The following is a 17,090-nucleotide window of genomic DNA, read 5'->3' as shown; positions in this document are numbered from 1 at the left end:
CTTGGATCGTAGCCATTATGAAACGTGTGTTTATTATTGACTACTGTCCAGCGTGGATAAGGAGTATAAATATTTGTTCAGGGTAATAGGCCTACTCGAAGCACACTTTCGCGGAATCAAACCACTGACGAAATTACTACATTCCTGATCAATTGTGTGACAGTCAAACTCTCAAACTCCCATGTTTATTGGCCACATTCCAAAGCAAATGATGCGCTACAGGATTTACTATTTATTTTTTATTCCAGTCATAAGTATCATCAAAATATCGCAAGTGTAGAGTGAGTTGGTACCAATAAAAAAAGCTTCACAAATAAAGCAACAAACTCTTGTTGTATTTATTCGTACTTCAGTAAAATACAAGGAAATACGTCCGGTTGCCGTTGGTAGCCATGTGTACATACATGCATATCTGAGAGCGATGCAGCGATGTAACAGTGTATGTTGTGGAGCAGTTGTCAAGATTTGTAAATACTTGTTTGGTGTCAGACACATGGGTCGGATGGGTGGTTTGAGAATAAGTATGAGAGAAGATAGTAGTTTCCTCCGGACTTCTTCCTGTTTCAACATTGTAGAGTGCTTCTGATAGAAATATACATGCATTTCGTTTCGTATGACAACAGCTGACAGTATTCTGCATGTAACATTCAGTTTATCAGTCATACAGTTTTATTTCGAAATAAGATGATGGAAGACTTAAACTCCGAATTTAATTACGTGTATAGTTCATCACTAGAAACAAAAATTCAGGTGAAAATGTGAGTTGGTGCATGATATATATTAATTTCTCTTGATCTAAATACTATTTTAAACTATCGACCGTTTTATTTTGCCACTGAGTTTTTCAAATTCCAATTGTCCTGTGTTGTCACTAATAACAATACAAGTGAACTCTTTTAAATTTCGTATTTAATAATCATAAATATTTTCGGTGCTGTGTATCTATGGAACAGACAACCTTCAGTCTTTGTTGTTGCTACTTTTATTTTTGTACAGAGGGACACTAGAAGGAAAGCGTCAGAAACCAGATTATCAAAAGCTATTGACTGACCCAATGTTGAAGTATTCGGGGCTGTATCAAGACGGCTGTGCTGATGTTATGGTGGTCTGTCAAGTTTTTGCTGATGGACGGCCTATTGCCTTACCTGTTTCAACTTCTTATAAATCTTTTTCTACGAGATGGAAGTAAGTAACATTTTACGTGTAAAAGTTTGTATTCAGACTAAGTCGTTACTTCTGATGCTTGGAAGATAGTGATGTAGACGTATGGTAATTCTGTTGTAAGAGTAATAAATGATCACTGCAGTTTTAGGGTCTTTCGTATTTTTTGTTTATTGATGAATGTGTATGTACTTCAAAGAAAATCCATTGAATGTTTGGCCTTGATTAAATGCCTGCCTGTAACTAAGTAAAAAAACTAGCCCATTGGACGAATGATAAGCTCTTAGCTTCAGTTTGGGATTTATGGAATGAGTCTAAAAACCGGATTTTATTTTCTCAAATTATGGTTTGACACATTCAGCGAAAACAGTAATTTTTTTATTGTAATACTAGGACTTGATTAATTTCATCTGGATAGTGGGGAATTCAGTAAAGTTTTTCAGGATGAGGATTTTGGTTTTTAACTAATGTAAACATCTGCTTTGCAGCTGGAATGAATGGCTGACTCTTCCTGTGATGTTCAGTGACCTACCCAGGAATGCCCTTTTAGCACTGACCATCTATGATTGTGTAGGACCTGGCAAAATGCAGCCTGTGGGAGGGACAACCATATCACTGTTTGGGAAACATGGTGTATTTAGGCAGGTATGAAACACATTTAATATTGAGGCAGCTACATATTATCTTTTGTCAGCTGTTGCATTTAAGTCATTTAAAATATGCAACCCAATCCTTAAAGGTAACAGTTGTAATGTCACATGCTTTCACAGATTAGTTTCACATTTGTAATTAGCAATTACCCACTTTCATTTCAATTCATGTTCAAGGGTATGATTGACTTGAGAGTATGGCCCAACCAAGAAGCTGATGGTAGATCTCCAAGCAGTACTCCAGGAAAGGCAAGAGATCATGGGAAAGAAAAGATGCAGAGACTTGCAAAGGTATGGATCCTTCTATGTGTTAGTAAATAAGTTCTCTGTTTGAGAAAATATAGGCCAAACCTTAGTTAACTGATGATGATCCATTGAATTTGTAATCTGTCAGTTACTGTTGAGGAACCAATGTTGGGTACAAATATGTAGCATGCCAACTGGTAGTTTGTTCATCTAGCTTTCTTTTCTTCCATGAACATAGGAATTTTAAGGTTTTAACATACTGTTTTAGCTCAGTGTTGCTGGCAGTTCTTAAATCAATCAGTCTAAATTCTTTTTTCTTAACATCATATGAAATATTGTGCTATATTTGTTTAATCTCTCATATATATTTTCTGTGTTACAGCTTGCAAAGAAGCATAGAAATGGTTATATCCCAAAAGTAGACTGGCTGGACCGTCTCACTTTCCGTGAAATAGAAATGATCAATGAAAAAGAAAAGCGAAACTCTGATTACATGTACCTTATGATTGAATTTCCAGTGGTTGAATTGGATGGAGTTGCAGTTAGTATTGGTTCACAGAAAACAAATTTCAAACATTGATAATTTTTTTATCTTGTTATATTGTTATGACAAATAAAATATGTTTCAGCATTCTGTTGTCTATTATGAACAAGATGGAGATGAAGTTTATCAGTTTCGGGCCCAGGCTGACATTGTGACAGTGCCCGATAATGAAATATTGCAGGTATGGTTATGTATGTAATCTTGCATCTATCATTTCTCTCGGAAAAAAATCTTGTAATCCAGCAAGCTTTATGAATTCAAACCTCCATTGGTTCTGTTGTATTTTAATCTTGGTGTACTATATTCCACATCTAACATTTATTTTGGAAAAAAAATATATGGGGATGTGACAAGATGGTCATACCAAATCAGCACTTTCTCAGTTTCCATACTGGCTAAAAAGCTCCCACTGCTTGAACGTGCATTCTCCTTGCTTAGCTTCTCTTTGCATCAGGTTTTGCACCACCCTACAAATTATATTGTATGATCAACTCCCCTTTTTCTGCAGTGGTGTGTTTGTGGGTGGAAATGTAGTGGCATAGCAGTAAAAATCCCTAACCGTCAGAAGGCTCCATCAACACTCAGATCCGAAAATATGTACACACAGCAAGACAATCAAAGGCCTTCTATTCTGCACAAGAGAAAATTGTCTTCCACATAATAAAGTGACATTTAATAGTAAAGTATGGCCACTGACAAAGTATCACTAATAGGTTTGAAAAGTCCTTCCTTTTATCTTCAGATGATAACAGAATTGTGTCTAATCAGTAGATAGGAAAGTAATGGGCACCAGTTTAAAGTTATTTTATGTTCAAATTTTTTTTCTTTTTCAAATACCAGGCTCAACAGTGAGCCTTAGTTCATTTGTTCGTCTTAGGTGTGCATTATGTTAATCAGCCCAATGTATTAGATCACTATTGTGTTCTCAAGCTGCAGACAGCGATTCAACAAGTGAAAACAACCTTCTTGAAAATGGCTACAGGCAGTTTGCTCTGATGATTTGCTCTGTTCCTGAGTGCAAGTCTTTTGCATTGCATTCTGATGGCTGTTTTACAGGTCACAATTTGGCCAAACTTGTGATGGTCACTCAGAATATGTTCCAGTGTTTGAAGTTGTTCTGACTGACCAGTTTCTAAAGCACTAGTGACTAATCATGCTATGTTTTAACCACTCATGTTGCTGAGACAATGGGCCAATTTATTTGCATAAATGTTAAAACTAGCAATACTCACTGAGCATATCCCAACATTTCAGATCCTTCTGCGATGCTTCATTTGCCACACTATGGCTGTGTGAAGTGTGAAAGGGAAAGTCTCATTATTTCTCCACTGGTAATACAAAATGGTGGTTCTCTAAGCCACTGAAGGCATAACATAGTCCTCATGATGTATCATGCTATCTTAGACTTGTCTAAGTGTCATAAATGGTGTATATGATGCTGCCATTACTGTTACATTAAATTATCTGTGTGTGGCTTGTTCATGCTGTCTGTACAGGATTTAAGATACATGTAGTATCATTAAAATGGTTGCAGTTGTATGTATATTTCTAGCATAATGTAAGTTAGGAAGAGAGAACTTTTAAAAAATAAGTGATTAGTGAAAAAAGTATCTCACAAGGAAAGAAATATTTTTCAGGAAAACCTGGTTGAAAGTAAACATCACAAACTAGCTCGCAGTGTTCGAAGTGGCATTTCAGATAAAGATGCCAAGCCAAATGCAAGTGTCCGTGACCTTCTACACACAATAGTTGGTTATCCTCCTACTAAACAGTTAACAACTGAAGAACAAGATCTTGTTTGGAAATTTCGTTTCTATTTGAGCAACCAGAAAAAGGTAAGATCAATAATGAGTTTACTCCTTTGTTTCACTTACATACAGACAGTACTCTGCAAACACACCATAAAGGATGTTGCAGAAGGTACTTAGCATGATTACTAAGTTTGGGTTTCTTGTGTTCCAACTGCCCATAGTGTGTGGGAAGGATGACCGCTTAAATCCTTTTGCACATACTATAATTAGGCTAATCTTGTCTTAATGGTCCCTACATTATGTAATTGTAGGATGAAGAAGATTCTCTAGATTCCTCCTTTAAAAATGGTTCATTTTGTAGGATTATTGGCTTCTGTCGTGAAGCATCAGCCAATTCAGGTTTAACATTTCTGTGACGCTCACCTAAAGCTGTGCCCCTGTATTTATTCGACATACACTCCTGGAAATTGAAATAAGAACACCGTGAATTCATTGTCCCAGGAAGGGGAAACTTTATTGACACATTCCTGGGGTCAGATACATCACATGATCACAGTGACAGAACCACAGGCACATAGACACAGGCAACAGAGCATGCACAATGTCGGCACTAGTACAGTGTATATCCACCTTTCGCAGCAATGCAGGCTGCTATTCTCCCATGGAGACGATCGTAGAGATGCTGGATGTAGTCCTGTGGAACGGCTTGCCATGCCATTTCCACCTGGCGCCTCAGTTGGACCAGCGTTCGTGCTGGACGTGCAGACCGCGTGAGACGACGCTTCATCCAGTCCCAAACATGCTCAATGGGGGACAGATCCGGAGATCTTGCTGGCCAGGGTAGTTGACTTACACCTTCTAGAGCACGTTGGGTGGCACAGGATACATGCGGACGTGCATTGTCCTGTTGGAACAGCAAGTTCCCTTGCCGGTCTAGGAATGGTAGAACGATGGGTTCGATGACGGTTTGGATGTACCGTGCACTATTCAGTGTCCCCTCGACGATCACCAGTGGTGTACGGCCAGTGTAGGAGATCGCTCCCCACACCATGATGCCGGGTGTTGCCCCTGTGTGCCTCGGTCGTATGCAGTCCTGATTGTGGCGCTCACCTGCACGGCGCCAAACACGCATACGACCATCATTGGCACCAAGGCAGAAGCGACTCTCATCGCTGAAGACGACACGTCTCCATTCGTCCCTCCACTCATGCCTGTCACGACACCACTGGAGGCGGGCTGCACGATGTTGGGGCGTGAGCGGAAGACGGCCTAACGGTGTGCAGGACCGTAGCCCAGCTTCATGGAGACGGTTGCGAATGGTCCTCGCCGATACCCCAGGAGCAACAGTGTCCCTAATTTGCTGGGAAGTGGCGGTGCGGTCCCCTACGGCACTGCGTAGGATCCTATAGTCTTGGCGTGCATCCGTGCGTCGCTGGGGTCCGGTCCCAGGTCGACGGGCACGTGCACCTTCCGCCGACCACTGGCGACAACATCGATGTACTGTGGAGACCTCACGCCCCACGTGTTGAGCAATTCGGCGGTACGTCCACCCGGCCTCCCGCATGCCCACTATACGCCCTCGATCAAAGTCCGTCAACTGCACACACGGTTCACGTCCACGCTGTCGCGGCATGCTACCAGTGTTAAAGACTGCGATGGAGCTCCGTATGCCACGGCAAACTGGCTGACACTGACGGCGGCGGTGCACAAATGCTGCGCAGCTAGCGCCATTCGACGGCCAACACCGCGGTTCCTGGTGTGTCCGCTGTGCCGTGCGTGTGATCATTGCTTGTACAGCCCTCTCGCAGTGTCCGGAGCAAGTATGGTGGGTCTGACACACCGGTGTCAATGTGTTCTTTTTTCCATTTCCAGGAGTGTATAATTCCTCTCTGGCATTCTCTTACCATACTGAAGCAGTATTATATTTATTTTCAACAAGTACTTCTATAATGTCAGATTTGCTACAAAGGGTACTGTGAAAGTTTTGCAATACAGCTTTATTTAATTTTCTTTGAAGTAATTTCTGCCACATTGAATTCACATTTCTGTCCTCTGAAACCAATTCCTAAACCACTTCTCCCAAGTTTTATAGGGTTTAAGGCACTCTCATTGTCCCAAGCCCTCAGGAGGCCCTTGCCACTTGAAAACTGCACTTCTTTCAGCTTCATTTTCAAATGCAGGAATAGTGTAAAGTCACAAGGAGCAAGGTCTGGACTGTAAGAAGGGTGCTCAAGAAGTTTCAGTCCTGTTTTCTGCAAATATTCGGCGCATGCTTTGGTGTGGTGAGCTGGAGTGTTGTCATGATGGATGAACCAAGTGTTCATTCTTGACTTCTGTTGCATGTTTTTCAGAGACTGGTTGACTTTGAGCAGGCAGTGTTCATTGTACCACTTAGCTGTGACCGTCTTCTGTGTGTCCAAAACAACACGCTCCACGATTCCACTCGATTTTTTTAAAAAAAAAAACTATTGTTTTCTTCTTTACTGATTGGAATTTTCTGGCAGTTACAGGTACATCATCGTCATCGGAGACCCAAATTTCTTTTTGAGTCGTAGTTTGTATGTCATAATAGTACAACCGAGTCTTGTCACCTGTCACGGTGTTATTCCATACTGAGATTTTCCCGTAGAAAACTTCTTTAACGTCTTCCAGCACCAAGTCAGAAGTCATGTTATCTGCTCTTCCATCAGTCTGTGGCACTCAGAGACAGCAAAATTTCTTTACTTTGCAAATGATCATGTAGAATCAAATGAATTGCTGTTGCATTTAGTCCTAAGGTACACTCTATCTCCTTATAGGTCACTTACCTGTCCTGGTCTAGCATTTTCCTCACAGCATCAATGTTTTCCTCCATACCTGATTATCGTAGCCTCTCAGCGTCCTCCAGAGTGAAATTTATTGTTTGGAATTCTCTGTGTGTGATATAGTTGTACGATGTGGGCACATCACTGAGTACAAGAGTCATTTCTCCAAAGCACTGGTCTGTGTTTAAAAAAAGTGCAAAGTTGTACCACAAAACTGCCCAAATCTCATTTCGTGACCACGATGCCATAGCAAGCACTTCAAACTAACCCTGCTAGTGAATGATTGTGCCCACATACTTGCCACAGCTGCTACAACGCAAGTATGGAATATTCTCAGAACACAGCAACAATCAGCCTCCTGGGACTTATTGTTGCTCCATATTGCAAAACTTTTGTAGTACCCTTTGTACGCCCATGATTGAAATTAAAATGTACCTGAAATTGATTGGGAGATGGTATGCATATTCCTATAAATTTTAATGAGATGATTTCAGTTTGTAACTGATTTAACAGAATTTGTAATTAGATGTGCAGATGAATATATAACAATACTGAAAATTCTGGATGGAGCAATGCATAATACAAGGAAAAGGCAACCACTCACCTGTAATGGACTGAAAAGTGAAACATAGAAACACAGTATTTAAAGTAGATTTCAAGCTCTTGCTTTTTTTCTAGTAACAGTACACACAACCACACACTTGCCGAAATGCATTCTCCCATTACCATGGGGAGACGGACTATGAGAGTGTGCATCTGGTTGCCTGTGTGGTTGCAGAAAAAGAGCAAGAGCTTTAAAGCTAGTGTGAATATGGTGTCCTATTAAATGCTTTGGTTAAATTTTACTTATGGCAGTGGCAATGTAGTTTGCTAATATTGGCAACATGCAATCGATTTGCGTGAGCACAATAAGTAAGTGGATCAACTTTTTGTAAATTAAATCGTGGGAGAATGTGGATGGATTAATGTTTATTCATAAGTCACATGTTCGATATATTAACAAACATTGATCCACGTACTTCCTCCCATGATTTAATTGAAAAACATTCATCCCCTTAGTGTGTTCGTGCAGACTGTTTGTGCATTACCAACATTGGCACAAAACCAGTCCTCAGGAAACAAAAGTAAATCACTCCTCAGCCCAGCTCCAAAACCTGCCCCATCACCCCATAAACCACACAACCAACCCCCCCCCCCCCCCTCCCCCCTGTTCTTTCCAACCCACTCAGCTTAAAACCCTTGGCCTATACATTCTCCCCACTGCCGTTTAAAAAAACCACAATAATTGTCAGGGGCGGTCTTCTGCCCACCATACCCAATCTAAGTATGACTTCAAATTGGATGAGCACCTCTTCCCCCTCCCTAAACATATTTCATACTCCCCCTCCCCAAATAATAAAATTAAAAAAAAAAAAAAACCTATTTTGTGTTTGACATGTCCTAGGGGAATAATTTTTAAGCTCCATTCTTAGTTAACAACCAAATGATCATAACCCCTTTTCCCTAAACTCATGTAGCGGAAAAAGAATCTGCCCTACAGTAATCCCCTCCTCAATATATTCCATTTATCAATTTTAAAGTAACCAGAAAACATCATCAGAAAGGCCGCTCTATCCAAAATAACACTCATAAATGAACACTAGAACCACGCTTCTCATATTTCCTCTTCCCAATCTGACTCATCAGTCTTCAGCACCACACCACCCCTCCCCCCCCCCCCCCCCAACTTCCTCCTATACTTCACAAAGCTCATTGCAAACTTCCTTGAAAAAAATGGCAATCAATCCCAAACACTTTGCACACTCACAAAAAGGAATAGATGAATGGTAGGTCACTAAAACAATATCTATGATGCCCAACCTCAACTTCTTGAACCATGTCTCTATACAGATTGCCAAAAGTTGACAGCGACAATGGCACATATACAGGCAGGACTCTAATCAACCTCATGTGTTCGTGACATCGAATATACTCGGCAACCACTCTGAAACCCTGCAAAAACTTTATGGTAGTCATGTCTTCCACCCCTGTTAAATTTTTGCCTTACCTATTGCTAACATAGGAAAACACTGCTACATTTTTGACCATGAAAAACGCATGGCACTTATAATACCTAACACAAAGATGAACACTTAACCAACAATACAAGAAAGCAAAGTAACACAAATTAACAGAATGATTGCACAAAATCACTGACTCAATACCACACAGCACAATCAACTTCAAACATGACCATCTAACATTATCATGCCACCAGATAAAACAACATGCCACCTAAAAACGCAACCCAACAACATTGCACCACCTTGACTTCACTCAACCCAGCCCACTTGCGTTACAGGTCAAAGCGACCAGATGGAATCGGACGAGTCCCTTGATTCGGTGCAATTGCCCATACCCTCAGCAACATTTACTGTCGGAGCATTAAACAACATGTCATTAATAGCCTGTTTTATTCAAATAAATGGAGGGCAAAAAAGAAGTGATGCTCTAATAAATTATGATCCCATCCCAGAAGTCCAACAAGGCCTCCAGTAGCTCCTTAAGGCCTTAGATCCATCCCGAAACCTGACACTTTAACCCATCTCCATCATCACATCAGAACCCTCGCCCCCACCACACCCCACACTCCTACCTTTCACCTGCTCCACAAACCCAGACCCAGCCCCACAGGTCTCCCCACTGGTCATCTGATTGTGGCTGGGCACAATGCTGACATTGAATGACCCTCTGTCTTTGTAACCAACACCTCCAAACCAGTGTCTGTAACCTCTAGTCCTACATTAAAGATCCTGTTCACATTGTACACCACCTTTCCACAGTTCCTGTCCCATTACCACCAGACTCCTTGTTGATCACTGTGGATGCCATGTCATTATACACAAACATTACTCATGCCCGTGGCCTTGCAGCCATGGAACATTACCTTTCACAGTGTCCTCCTCCTCCTACCAAACCCCCACCTCTTTCATAATCCTCCTATCCAACTACATCCTGATCCACAATTAATTTTACTTTCGAGAACCAAATCTATGAGGGTTAGTCAATTATTATCCACAGAGTAGTTATACAGATTTATTGTAATCAAATAGGAAACTTAAAAGAGCATCATTTTTCGACATAGTCTCCTTGCGTTTCATCGCACTCGGTCCATCATTGTACAAGCTTCCTGATGCCCTCCCAAAATAAGATACTCGGTTGAGCTGCAAGCTACGAATGCACTGGTTCTTTCACCGCTTCATCTGAGGCAGATTGACGGCCTCTTAATGCCTGTTTGAGTGGACCAAACAAGCGATGATCAGAAGGGGCAAGATCAGGACTATATGGAGGATGATCCAGTACTTCAAATTTTAGTTTCTGGAGTGTTTCAGCAGTGTGGGATGTTTCCATTCCATACTATGCCACTTACTCTCCACCTCATAATGATGGATCAATGTTTCATCACCAGTAATCATCCTGTCTAAGAAGTTGTCCCCTTCATTACCATAGTGATCCAAATGTTTTTTTGCAGATGTTCAAGCATGTTTGTTTATGCAACTGTGAGAGTTGTTTTGGGACCCATTTTGCACAAACTTTATGAAACCCAAGTCTGTTGTGGATGATTTCGTAGACAGAACAGCGACTAATTTGCAGACGATGTGCCACTTCGTCAATAGTTAATCTTCTGTCTAAGAGAATCATTTCACGTGAACGTTCAATGGTTTCTTAATTTGTGGCAGTAAACGGTTCATCATGTGTAACACTTGTGTGACCATTTCGGAATTTTTAAATTCATTCATAGACACTCTGTTGTGACAAAACACTGTTCCCATACTGTACCAAAAGTCTCTGATGGCTTTTGGTTCTTGATACGCATTCCAACCACAAAAAACGGATCACTGAACATTGCTCTTCTTTCGTGCAATTAGACAGCGGAGCAGCCATGATCAACAGCATGGCAGCGATAAGGAAACTAACCTAGCAGCTTGAAAATTGCAAAGATATAACAACAAATAAACAAAGCATGTGTCATCGATGTAAAACGACATTACTACCAAAATAAACAAAAATATAACTAAATTGTGAATAATAATTGACACATCCTCATATAAACAAATCATGGTACTGTTATGGGTACTCGCATGAAACCTTCCTATACCACCTTATTTAGAGCCATCTGGAACAGTCCTTCCTTTCCAGTCAACATATAAAATCCCTTGTGAAGTGTAGATTCACTGACATTTTCATGATCTGGATTTGTGGAAAAGACAACCTGCATTCCTTCCTCCATATTATTAACACCTGTTCCCAAATCCACTTCATCTCGTCCTTCTCAACTCAATGAGCCACTTTCCTAGATGTTAATCTCCACCTGTCAGATGGCTCAATTCGTATCAAATGTACCAACCACCAACAATGCCTCCACTTTGACCTGACTCTAGAACTGTCAGTGGAGTCATGTAGCCATTAAAAATATCCAAAAATTAACTTAGTTTCATCTACACATGTTATAAACGACCAGATAACCTCACTGTCACTCTCAACTTTCACCTCAATAGAGACAATATTTTTGTCTACTGTAATGAATACTCCCACTCCTATTTCCTCTAATCTGTCTTTCCGATGTGTGTTCTATGACTCGGTAAACATCTGAGAGCCTTACACCTCTGGTTTGAGCCAGTTCTTGGCCCCGAGAATAATTGGAGCATGAGAACTTCCTGGAGGGCAGCGAACTTGGGAACTTTATTATGAGTACTTCAATTATTATGAGTACTTCAACAGTTTACTGATAAAATTTTGACAGTCGAAGTGCGTATACTCTGAAACTTCCTGGCAGATTAAAACTGTGTGCCGGACCGAGACTCAAACTGGGGACCTTTGCCTTTCACGGGCAAGTGCTCTACCGACCGAGTTACCCAAGCACAACTCATGCCCCATCCTCACAGCTTTAATTCCACCAGTACCTAATCTTCTACCTTCCAAACTTTACAAAAGCTCTCCTGCGAACCTTGCAGAACTTGCACTCCTGGAAGAAAGGATATTGCGGAGACATGGCTTAGCCACAGCCTGGGGGATGTTTCTAGAATTAAATTTCATTCTAGAAACATCCCTCAGGCTGTGGCTAAGCCATGTCTGCGCAATATCCTTTCTTCCAGGAGTGCAAGCTCTGCAAGGTTTGCAGGAGAGCTTTTGTAAAGTTTGGAAGGTAGGAGATGAGGTACTGGTGGAATTAAAGCTGTGAGGACGGGGCGTGAGTTGTGCTTGGGTAGCTCAGTCAGTAGAGCACTTGCCCATGAAAGGCAAAGGTCTCCAGTTCGATTCTCGGTCCGGCACACAGTTTTAATCTGCCAGGAAGTTTAATATCAGCACACACTCCACAGTAGAGCAGAAAATTTCATTCTGCATGTACTCTGATTGTGGTCTGACTTTCCTTGATGCATATCAACTTTAGTGTTCATCAGAGCACCTCACACTACTGTCTAGCCTAAAAACCCCTCATGTGCATTTCATAAATACTCTGCTACCCAAGTAGCTGCTTCCTTTGTGTGGTGCACACTGACCTAGCAAGGGAAGTTCTACAAATCCCCACACGATAATGTGGGTCTAGAAATCTGCAGCCAAGACAGTCACAGAGTTGAACAAGCCTTTGCCTGAGGCCCTCCAAACCAAAGAACTGTGATCAACACTGGGAACAATCCTGCAAACTGCCAGCTCGGCTTGCACCCAACGTGTGAGGCTTGCAGTCTTAACCATCTCCGCCAGCCACATGTATGAACCGAGGATGGCCTCGAATCCAAGCAAGAGGCATCCCTTGGTGGCGACATGAGCCACAACTTGCAGATGACTCCACCCTGCACACTCGAAAGCCAATGGCAAGGCCGCCTCCACATGTTGGATGAGGCCCCCCGGCATACATACCGAGTGCACATTGGCTTTCTTTCTAGCCCTGAACACTATCTGCCTAATATTGGAGCTCCAGATAACTAGTAAACTCCCCCCCCCCCCCTTCGCCACCACCACCACCACCACCACCACCACCACCACCACCACCAGGCAGCCAGTCCCCTCACTGACCCTCAGCTTCTAATGAAGCGATCACATTACCACCTGCCACAGCCACGCACTCTGCTGCGAGGTCGGATCAACTGCATCGGGTGCACTAGAATGTCTCGGAAACCGAGCCTGTGCACAAAACAAGCGACACCCGAGATGTCCCATGCAACGCTCAAGATTCTCCACCACCACTACACTCTGAGGCAGCAGCCAAAATGTGGGTGACCATAGGGAAAAACGCATTCTGCTGTTTGTGAATTGCAGCCAGCTCCTCCTGCATCACACACAGCCTGCACACATTCTAACCATCTTAGGAAGACTAACTGAAGAAGTAAACTATAAAAGCAGACAGAATCCTAGGTAGGCAACTTGCTACCATCCTGGTGTGTTAACAATGGATGCTGATGTGTTAATGAGCTATGTATCTGGCTGTTCTGTGAGCAACTACATTGCTACAGAGTGAATGAATGTACACCTACAGAAATGCAAGATTAAAGGGTAGTTCATTAAATAAACCTTAACAGTTAACGGCAAAAAGCATAGTAATTACCTAAAGGATAATAAATAATCTGTTGTATTGTCAGATTCTATTAGTAATAAGACTTCGATTATTGATTCTGAAAATAGGTTGTATGGCACAATTTTTTGTGAAAATTATGAAGTTTTTCATTCTGCACATAAGACTTATAGTAGTATATTGTTTGAGAGAATATGGCTTTAACACCAGACTGTTATTATGTAAAAGTATTCTTTAATGAATAACCTCAGTATCTCATTCAGTGTGATGATTGTAAGAATTGTTGTTTAGTGACTGCTAAACAATGTAAATGTGTAGAGCATGTGCTGTTCATAAATGTTTTCTATTTGCTGTCTATGGAAGTATGAAGTTACAGGGCAAAGCTGAACAACTGGAATTAGTTATTCCATGTTCCTCAACAGGAGAAGGATGAAGTAAAAGCCACATCAAAGGAGATAATAAGAATTTAAATTGCATAGAAAAAGCCAGGTGTCTTCTTTGGAAGATGAAGTACTCTCACAAAAAACAACTGCCAAGCTTATATACTTAATTTGCAAATTAATGACGTGTTATATAAAGCAGCTCTGTAATGATTGTGCCGGATGTAACTCTACCGGAAACACTTGGTCGATTTTATTAATCCCAACATGACACACATTCCAATGGCTAACAGACTGCCCTCTAAACATAAAGTACAAGTGCAAATAAGGCTTAGTCAAATAACCATCTGCAGATCAGCTGGTGATAACTTTGCTTTGGTTCTTAATGGCTGCATCATCAGAATGTATATCTGTTTTTGGCAAGCTGAGATAATCTTAAAATCATGCCAACAATATAATAGTTAGAAGGATCATTTCAGCACCCAACTAAACATTCTATCTAAGCACTCCTATGGAGGAAAAATCTTATTACTTTGCAATATTAGTAGTACGTAATGGACTACTGCATATGGGATTTTGTGCTGAGTATGAGCTCCTTTATCACTAACGTCTGGTACAGTAACCAGAATACGCTGGTACCTTACAAATTGTCGTCACATGATGTCTGCCCATCTTCGTCCTCACAAAAACTGCAAGGAACATTGGCAGTGAAGAGACTGCAAACTCCTTGTAAGTAATCATAGATTATTTGTAAATCATGAGCTTCACAAATTGCTCTAGGAGGGAATTTTATACCTCAAAAATTGGATTGTATCTTGCTGCTGAATACAAAGACTCTCAAATAGAGTTACTGACTTGCACCTCTATTACTGCACAAAGGAGGTGAAGCTGGAATGGGCTACTCTCTAAATATTGTTGAAGAACAGGAGAAAAGACTATTGGCTTAATCAAAAGGGAAACTTAAGACTGGTTTGACGAAAACAATGTTGTGCTTTTAATTCTCTTCAATGCCAAAAGGAAAGCCTTTGTATGCTTTGCTCGGAATCCATCTTCTGGAGTGAAGAACACATTTTAAAGAGCTGTAACACTGTCAGACAAAAAGAGCAATTTGAAACAATGGGTGGCAAAAAAGTAGTGCATTATCTGGAACCAGAGGCCACAAATTTTATGGAGGAGGAGGAGGAAGAGAGGATCTGTGGAGCTATTTTTCCTTCAACAAGAATTACATTACAAGTGAAGTACATACTGTAACTTTCTTAACAATGGATAGCTGCAATAGCTCCAACTAGTTGGCAAAGGTCTCAAAACTTTGAAACCAAGTAAAATATCTGGCCCAGTAAGTTCTCTCTCTGTGGACAATTATCCAGGAGGACAATCTTTTGTGTTTTTGATATGCAGTACTATCTGAAGTGAAAACTGCCATTAAATCACTACATTTATGAAAATTTATTGTACTATGTGGCTGTCATCATGATGTTTCTGCACTTTCCCCCATAAGAAAAATCTTAGCTAAAATTTTGCTTTGGGATCTGTTGGGGGGGGGGGGGGGGAGAGAGAATCTCCCTGAATTGTTGATTTCCCTCCTCCAAAGCTAGCTTTGAATCTGCATCATACAGTTGCAAAAGAAGTGCAAATAGTGCCTTAGTAGTTTTAATTCATAGTGTTCAGTTGCATAGAATAAGTCTTAGACCCTGTACCTAAAGGTGGTATGTGGGTAGTTCCAGAACACTTTGTATGCCTGCACACTTAGTTGAATTCCTTAGAAAGCACACAATGGGTATCAGTTGTCCATTTCTGTATTCTGAAGAATTCCCAATAACAGTTAGGCTGAAACAAGGCCACAGTCGTACACATGCTTTCTGTCCTGTCCTGTGCTTGGCAGCCTCTGAAATATCTACAAACAGCATTTTGGGAATTAAGTGCAGCTTTGATGCTTGACTTTTAGTGAACAGTAAGCCTCTGTCAGCTGCTTCACGAACGTGTCTTACGGATTTGGGCTAACTGTCAGCACTTGGAAAATCAAAATACTTGCATGACTCAATGAGCTGTTCAAACAGTATTGTGTAAGACAGGAAAGAGAAGCTGGAGAAAGGCAGACTCTGGCAAATCCTCCTCTCCTTCACCTGCAGCAAGATAACATTTGTGAAAATACATATTATGTGTGGCTTGGCCCCCCAAGTGACCAATACCAACATAAATGTTTAAGGAGAGGTCCTGAGGGATGGGATAGACTTCTGGGAACCACTTGAACAGTGGAGTAAATTTGTCCCAGGTAACACACCCTGCAGCCATTCATCGTGGAGGGCCCTTGTTTGGGAGTAATCATCAAAAAATACTTTCAGAATTTCTTTTGATCCATTGCAATTTTTAAAATAGTACTGAATTACAGAATGGCACTGTAGTGTAGCAGTTAAGTTACTGGATTGGTATTCTGAAGGTTGTGGTTCAAATACTGTTGGGTGGAGACTGCTTTTTTATTTACATCTTAATCAAAATAACTGCAGTGACTGTTTATTCAGTTAGTTGATTTAAATATCATTCCCTTCATTCTTATCCTTTGCTGCATCATTTCAGTAATCCTATCAGCTTTTTATTTCCTTCCATTTCTTACTTCACTTTATTCTTTTGTCATTAGGAATGGTTGTTTTCATGATTTTAAATATTTTTTATAATAATATTTAAACATTTTAAAATACTGGTTTATTGGTTAACAACCTAAGACAAAAGGATCTGTTTGTATTGGCCATGTAGTGGCATCAAAAATTTTTCACTGCAAAATGGCAATTTTTTATGGTAGTATTTATATAAACATTTGAAACATAAATTCTTTTCACACCATAGAAAAAGAACACCGATGAAGACTTAAATGAAAAATTTAAAAGGACAAAAAAGAATATAAATTGATGTAAATATATAACAATAATTAAAAATCAAGGGGCCGTTAAGTGAATAAAAGGAAGTAAAGAAGAGAGCAAAAGCAACTAATATAATGATTAAAATGATG

The 17,090-nt window shown here is 40.7% G+C and overlaps 1 protein-coding gene across 2 annotated transcripts in view; it reads left to right on the top strand.

Annotated features, from left to right (window-relative positions):
• The first annotated feature begins 402 nt into the window (after nt 1-402).
• The window catches only part of LOC124804755 (phosphatidylinositol 3-kinase catalytic subunit type 3), a 93,740-nt gene continuing 77,052 nt past the window's right edge, over nt 403-17,090 (top strand). Inside the window, exons 1-7 of one of the 2 annotated variants that reach the window (XM_047265063.1) lie at nt 403-758; nt 997-1,185; nt 1,650-1,806; nt 1,989-2,102; nt 2,440-2,598; nt 2,687-2,782; nt 4,239-4,436. In XM_047265063.1, coding sequence (XP_047121019.1) covers nt 685-758; nt 997-1,185; nt 1,650-1,806; nt 1,989-2,102; nt 2,440-2,598; nt 2,687-2,782; nt 4,239-4,436 — 987 coding nt within the window. In that variant the 5' untranslated portion in view covers nt 403-684. The remainder of the gene's footprint in view (nt 759-996; nt 1,186-1,649; nt 1,807-1,988; nt 2,103-2,439; nt 2,599-2,686; nt 2,783-4,238; nt 4,437-17,090) is intronic. The other variant, XM_047265062.1, reaches the window with a different exon arrangement.

This window comes from Schistocerca piceifrons, chromosome 7 (assembly GCF_021461385.2).
Source record: "Schistocerca piceifrons isolate TAMUIC-IGC-003096 chromosome 7, iqSchPice1.1, whole genome shotgun sequence".
Classification (NCBI taxonomy): domain Eukaryota; kingdom Metazoa; phylum Arthropoda; class Insecta; order Orthoptera; family Acrididae; genus Schistocerca; species Schistocerca piceifrons.
Note: the sequence above shows the minus strand (reverse complement) of the source record. Positions and strands in the feature narration are given on the sequence as shown.